General features: G+C 47.2%; 2 protein-coding genes across 2 annotated transcripts; both read right to left on the bottom strand.

Moving 5' to 3' along the window:
- Positions 1–791: 791 nt before the first annotated feature.
- Positions 792–2,297, bottom strand: BDR25DRAFT_201915 (HET-domain-containing protein; the record flags this gene model as incomplete). Its single annotated transcript, XM_033684400.1, has 1 exon — positions 792–2,297. A coding segment is annotated over one exon (1,506 nt), but the record flags the coding sequence as incomplete, so codon positions are not given.
- A 2,212-nt stretch (positions 2,298–4,509) lies between these two features.
- On the bottom strand, positions 4,510–6,628 carry BDR25DRAFT_288446 (uncharacterized protein). The gene is made up of 7 exons (XM_033688391.1): positions 6,203–6,628; positions 6,108–6,154; positions 5,993–6,042; positions 5,689–5,888; positions 5,375–5,625; positions 5,013–5,306; positions 4,510–4,926 (listed from the first exon to the last, which is right to left on the bottom strand). The coding sequence occupies exons 1-7, from the start codon at positions 6,441–6,443 to the stop codon at positions 4,615–4,617; spliced, it is 1,395 nt and encodes a 464-aa protein (XP_033546383.1). The 5' UTR covers positions 6,444–6,628; the 3' UTR covers positions 4,510–4,614.

Below are 6,628 nucleotides of genomic sequence, written 5' to 3'. Positions count from 1 at the left end.
GTATTCTATACCCATAGCAGCTAACGGTATAGAATTTGTCTATTAATAGGCCAAATTACGTATTTATATAGCAGCTCGTTGCCTTTGCATCAGAAATGCCGCAGTTCCTTGTCTTTGCTGCTTCGTCTTGCTCGCCGCCCCGGGACTTTTCATAGCTCTCAGGAGTCAAATCAAAGTACATATCTACCGTACAAAGAACTTCCGTCTCCATGTAGTGGGCGGTTCGTTCTACGGTAGTGCCGCGGCTGTATTGATAGAACATGCAGGGCCGTTCCGCATTTACATGTGCTTATGGTAGGCAGCATGGAGCCATGATTTCAATTCGTTAATTAAACGATATGAAACACTAGATGCCCGTCCGAATGTGCCTCCTCGTATGTTTCTCTATATTCGCCGGAGTCTAGGTCTCTACTCATTATTATAGCAGCGTAGTTTAAAAATGAGGTGATATTCGGGAAACGCGCCCCCATGTCGCCATATCGCCCAAGTAGAGTCTTGTAAGCTATTCCATTGCTGTATGGATCCTCTTCCTGGGGCCCCTGAGCCGATTCCTCCTGCTGGCCTAACCAAGTTTTGAACTGCCTCGCGACCACATTGTCCACAGGTGTCTTGTCGTTTACGCCTATCTTGTTGGCGTAGTCCGTAACGTCAAACGCAGAGAAATAGTGCTCTTCTGCGCCTTCGACGACTTGCTGTGGCGAATCGCTCTGGTGATTGTCGATTTCCGCTGACAGGGACGATTCCTGCGAGCTATCGGGCTCCTTGCTGTCATCTTCCGAAACAAGATCCCACCAGTAATCTCTGAGATAGAAATAGCCAATGCGCCGGAACTGTCCTCGCTTCAGATGGGTTGGTATGAGAATTAGGCCCTCAAGGTGTAATCCATCTCCCCGCTTCGTTAAAGAGGCTGCTAAAGGCACTAAATAGGCAAAAAAGGATTGGATCGACTGGCTCGCAGCTCGGTCATCTAGCGCAATGTTGATTTCAATTGTTGAATTGGGGATGGAATCCGCAATGCCATATTCGGAGTCTTCGGTGCCGCTCTCTGATTCTTCATTCGAGTCAGCTATGTACCATCGTCGTCCAATGGATCCTCTTCGCAACCCCAAGCGAACCAATGGAGCTTTTAATCTGATATGACCGTCTGTAACCATGCCGTATGGGTTTGCGGGAGATGATAGCGAGACTTGAGCGTCAAGCACTTCTGCAATGGCATCAGAGAAAGACACGTTGTTGTTCGTCCAGACGGGTGCATCGATCGATGCCCATGACCAAGAAGGCGCAGTGTAACAAGGTTTCCTCCACGGACTTCCGTCGTAGCAGTACCAGAGTAGACCCCGCCGAAGCCGATTCGACCAGATTCCAGCGAGATATATCATGTTTGGAAAGGCTGTATGAAGATCTGCAGCCAGACCCGCAAGGGCGACAAGCTTATCCGAGGTATGCGACAACTTTAGCCCGGAATAACGAGAAAAAATGGCATTCCAGAGTCTCCAAGGGGACCAGGATGAGTCAGATCGATTGTTCCATACCCTGCGCAGCGTGAAAATATCCAATCCGTACGATCTGTCAAAAAAACGGATTCCTTCCGGGTAGACCTCACTCGCGTAAAGTCGGAGGCATTCCCAGTACAGCTCTCTCTTTCCAAATATTAGCAAAAGAGGAGATAGAAGACGCTCCTGAAGCACCCATGCTCTTGTGAAGAGAATCAGACTCCTCTGCTGATTCGTTTCTTCTTCTTCATCTTCGCTCATGTACATCGACCAAGCATGCCGAGAGCCATGACCATCGCCGAGTTCAACGGAACACGGCACCACAGTTAGAGGATTCCTAGAGCTAAAGAGGCCACCGGTTGCATCAACTGCTGCGGCTGCTGCGATAGTCAAGGACGAATTCCGGTAGACCAAACGCATTTTCCCCGACTCTTTGGCCCAATCCGAGGTTGAATCTTGCACAATGCAAAGAGAGTCGATCCAGAGAAAACGCACGTCAAGTTTACGTGTAACTTCTACGGCGTCTTGGAACGTTTTTGGCAGGCTACAAAGCGGTTTCCCGTCGACAAATGAGGAATAATTGCTTTTAAGAAGACGAATCGGAATGTAATCGCCCCAGCAATGACTGAGGGTTGTGTACTCCAATGTTGTAATATCGAGCTTGATCGTATCGCATAATCTGATCACGGGCGAGTCGGCGCCGCCTACGTCAAGTAATCGAGTTGGCCATTCTTCCCTTGGTATTATTCGCGGTTTGCAGTGCGGATGCAGTGATGAACAGTTCTGAGACCACTGTAACACTTGTTGCCAACTCTCTCCACTTTCAGTGCTCAAATATTTCGGGGCTCGCTTGGATTTGTCTGGCATTGTATCAATACTGGATTTCTGCATAAGGGAACGCTCAAGAGACCTACTGGGACTAATTCCAAAGAGAAAAGAGACTTCTGCAACCATGTCCGTGGGGCTCCCCTGCTGATGACGCAGAAGGACCGAGAGGCCCATGTCATGTCGGCGCAGCTCAGCTTCCAGTTGAATCTGCGAAGCAGGTCCCCCATCAATGCTCGCACCAGCTCTCTTAGCAGCTAAAGTCGCTCGTACTCGTGCACAGCGACCATTGAACCGAGGACTGTCCATCAAGAGATTGCAAAAATGGCAAGGCAGAGTATTAGCGTTCTCCAGTTCCTCCAAAGTGTGAAAGGGGGAAATCTGACGGCGTTGAGAGCTGTCACCAGAGAATATCCCCTTACACATGGAGCACAATGCATTGAAGGCAACTGGGGTAGGATTAGATTCCCGGCTGAGCGTTGAAGTAGCTGGCGCCGTTGTCCTCCCCAACATCTCCGGAGTGGATGGAGCATCGAGTTCGTTCATTACTCCCTGTCTCTGTTAGATTCCTCCTCTCCACATTTTGTTGGAGGGCGGCTACCCCTCTTTGTGCAAGAGTTTAGGAAGCGATTTTCAAGTCCGTGTTTCGTAGGTAGCGTCGTCATCACAACAAGCCAGAAAGCAGCCAGCAAGATGGATTGAAAAATCGGCATATATTACGCAAAGCTGCTCAGCGTCGTGCTGTTGCCTGTCGGCGCACTGTCGCTAAGGCGCAGCGAAGGGGGGGGAAGCGAAGCACGAAAGGTCGCTAAAGAGCCAACCAAACAGGATCCTCAGAGTGTAAGGATCTGTGGGTCCCTTAGTATCATTGAGGGTCCTCATGGGTCACCATCTGTCAGAGCGGGTCATAGCGTGGCACCTGGGACCGGACTGGCTCTTAAAGCTCGATTGCAGCCATCGTGGCTTGGCAGCGATCTATCTCCCTTACAATTAACCCCTATTGTTGAGAACTGTCAGTCTACGCTAACTATATTTTTATTTATATTATTAGTTGGGTTAAAAGACTTTGTCTAACTAAGTGATAGTTTGCGTTAGCATAAATATTCTAATATTTAATTAGCTAGATTTTCAGCTATTTTCACGATCGGCATGCTCAGGCTACAAGCAAGAGATGGTGTAACTCAAATAGATTGAACTAAGGAGCAGAGGAGCTGCTTTGCCAGTTCGAAGATGTACCTCTTGCCAAGGCGCTATGCGCAGAGGCAAAGAGGGGAACTGACACCACAAACACGTGATGCGGGGACGCGCCGCCACAGCTTTTAAAAACCACGCTACTTGAATCTCTGCACATGTTGTCTTCTCTAATCACCCCTTTCGCTCTTTTTTTTAGATTAACCTACTAGCTGGCTAAACTTTCAAACGAGCGTTAATTTCTCTATTTCATTCCTTAAAGGAAAAGACTTCAGCACACACATCTTATTATTTCTCAAGATGAAGTTTACTATTCTCGCAACGGTGATGCTTGCAGCAGCAACTACCCTCGCTCTTCCCAATCCTCATAGTTCCAAAACCGCGCCACATAATACACCCAACAACACGCCTAAAGCTACACCTAGCGCCAGATCCAATAACACGCCGAACGTAATCCACTCAGCACCTAGGTATCTCTCCCTTTGGCGTTAAAGCCGGACAGAATCACGACGGCACAGGGAATTGTATGGGCATTGACAATGTTAATTCAACACCTTCGCTTCTAAGCTAAGTTAATTTGCCGCTGTCAGAAATGCACATAGCTTGCTATTAAGTTTTCTGTTAGGAAACAATGCTGCGAGTAAGACAACAAGAATAAAGGTAAGCATAGTGACTCTGCAGAATCTGAACATTGAAGGAGTTAGATGTCTAGAGGCGAGCATGACGCGTATGCAGTAGTTAAATAAGGTTTAAAGCTGATTTTATTTTTGGTCACGATTTAGATTATATAGTCACGGCTCTGGGAGTATTATACGGGCCCTGGAGGCATCGTATGGTTTCTAGAAGGATTAAGTCGGCACTGGGGGCCATGTTATGGTTTTTGGGGTTACAGCAATGTAGCATATAGGTACCCTACTCTAAGCTGTCTTTCTTACGGTTGATGATTTTTCATTCCCAAAAAATGCATTTATCACCACTAGGATGTTTTTAAACATGTGTAGTCAGATTTTGGTTACTTTAGTTGCGTCAAACTCACCCCATTTAGTGATGCCCCTGCAGTAGTCCCTTGCATCATAGGCCCACCAGAAGTTTCTTGAAGGCAAGTTCAGCCCCTCTTCTTTTCAAACCTCCAATACTGCCAACCAAACCAGACAGCGAATGTAGCAATCATCAGGGGAATTGTGGTCGCGGGTAGAATCCACCACTTACGAGACACGCTAAGACCATCAGGTCCGTAATCGAAGAACGTTGTGCTCAGTATAGCAGAAATAAAAGTTCCAGGGAGGAAAAACATTGTGACAGCGGCGATAGTGATCATAGACGAAGAATCTCGCTGGGTTTGCTCAGCTACTTTGGCAGTAGATGCAGCGATTTGCAAGCTCGTCCGGGACTCTTGTTGGTTGGCGAGGTGGAAAAGCTAGACAAAGTTAATTCTTATATTTCTATAATCTCAAAACGTTCAAAGGCAGAATAAGGGTCTGCAATATCTGGTTTTGCACATACGAGGTTAATGCGAATATTGGTCCGGTCTCGATAAACTGATGTCCACCGAGCAAAGGTTTCGCATTGAGACTTCAGCACCTCAAAAGACTCTCCCGTGTTGGTGAATCTTTCTACAGCCCAGTCATTCCGTCCATCAAGAAGGTGTTTCAAGTATTTTTTGAGCGAATCATGAAGAAACTCGAGACGCGAGTGAAAATCCAGGCAATCCTGTGATAGAGTGTGCCAATCCCGAGACAAATAGTGTAGAGCTATAGTCGCTTTGTTGTAATTGTCATACTCTTTGTTCGTGCGTTCCTGTCATTAGGTTTCGTCAGTACTTAGGCTTTTCCATCCGAAGTTGAACGGGAACATCCGAGACATACGTGCTTTCGCAGTTCAGATCTGCGGTCAGCTATATCCTGCTGAAAACCCTTCAGGCATTCATCAGCGGACAAGGAGTCCAGAAAAAATGGTCGAAAAGCAAGGGACGGTTCCTGTTTCAAATAGGCGGTAAGGCGTTGGATTGCAGCATCTGGATAATTGATGCAGAAGTATCTGTGTCGATGGCGGGTTCGGATAAATTGGGTGTAGGACATTCCATGATTGTACGCAAATTGATATCGGTAGGATAACTCTATGTGTTGAAGTGTCAGCGGAATCTGCGGTACCCAGAGCTTCGTAGTTATATTATACGCACCGAACGAGGCCAAATTTCCGTCATGGTCATGTTGTAGAAAGCATTGATTTCCCATCTTGGCCCAGAGGCCTTCGGCGGAATATATGGAACATAGAATGACTCCTGAAAACCCGCCATTACGAAGACAGCTTACAGTGCTGGGTCTGATTGTGAAATTTCCTGGAAGCCAGCCCGAATCCCCCTGGAAGGTATTGATGAAGCTATACCCATCGGTCATTTGCATAGAATCGAAACCTAATGGTCGAAAGTGCTAAAGTGCAGAATGTTGCAGGAATGAGAACCTAGAAGAGGAGGGGCTACTTACAAGATTTGAAGTGACTCCGAGGGTGATTTATGATAGTTAAAGTCATCTTGCTGCAGTTCGTAAGTCGTTAAGTATGTAAGAGTGTAAGGAAAGTGTGTTTAATTGCGCTACTGACCGAGATAATAGCGCGCAGCTCATTGTCATCAACATTTTCATGCCACTCTGGATACAGCTCAACAACGCTTCTTCAGGCGAAAGTGGAAATCTTACTTATGTCCAGTCCACAAACCTGAAGCACGGTAATCGTAGCTCTACTATTTGGGTCTACCAACCGACTTTCTTCGAGGCCCCATGCAATTAGGGACCCATCCTCTAATTCCGGATGTTGAGAGGCCTCGAAATCCTTAGGTAATTGAGATTTGTCTGCAGGTAGCGGAGTGGACGGCCAATGACTCCAGGTAGGGTTGCGGAGAGGGTGTTTAAAAGGTTGCAAGTTTGGACCTGACTGCATCTTTGCTGAAAGTGAACGACAAAAATCAAATATACTACTAGATGGTTCCGTCAGGTCCGAAGAGGGTCAAAGTGGGCACGGAGTGAGAAGCGTCAAGTGGGTCGTGGACATCGCCACATTTCGTTCACGTTTTTGCGGTCTAAGAGGCGTCTTCAAAGGCACTAGGCGTAGTGAGTGTATCCCCA

This window comes from Lindgomyces ingoldianus (assembly GCF_010093535.1).
Source record: "Lindgomyces ingoldianus strain ATCC 200398 unplaced genomic scaffold BDR25scaffold_20, whole genome shotgun sequence".
In the NCBI taxonomy this organism is placed as follows: domain Eukaryota; kingdom Fungi; phylum Ascomycota; class Dothideomycetes; order Pleosporales; family Lindgomycetaceae; genus Lindgomyces; species Lindgomyces ingoldianus.
The sequence above is the reverse complement of the archived record's forward strand: the minus strand, read 5'-3'. Positions and strand labels throughout refer to the sequence as shown.

What these genes read in the sequence shown, in the direction of transcription:
- BDR25DRAFT_288446 (XM_033688391.1), bottom strand. Translation starts at nt 6,443, where the DNA reads ATGCAGTCAGGTCCAAACTTGCAACCTTTTAAACACCCTCTCCGCAAC. An exon ending in GGTTTGTGGACTGGACATAA is followed by an intron (nt 6,155 to 6,202) that starts GTAAGATTTCCA and finishes AGCTGTATCCAG; the next exon opens with AGTGGCATGAAAATGTTGAT. An exon ending in TCGGAGTCACTTCAAATCTT is followed by an intron (nt 5,889 to 5,992) that starts GTAAGTAGCCCC and finishes CGATGGGTATAG; the next exon opens with CTTCATCAATACCTTCCAGG.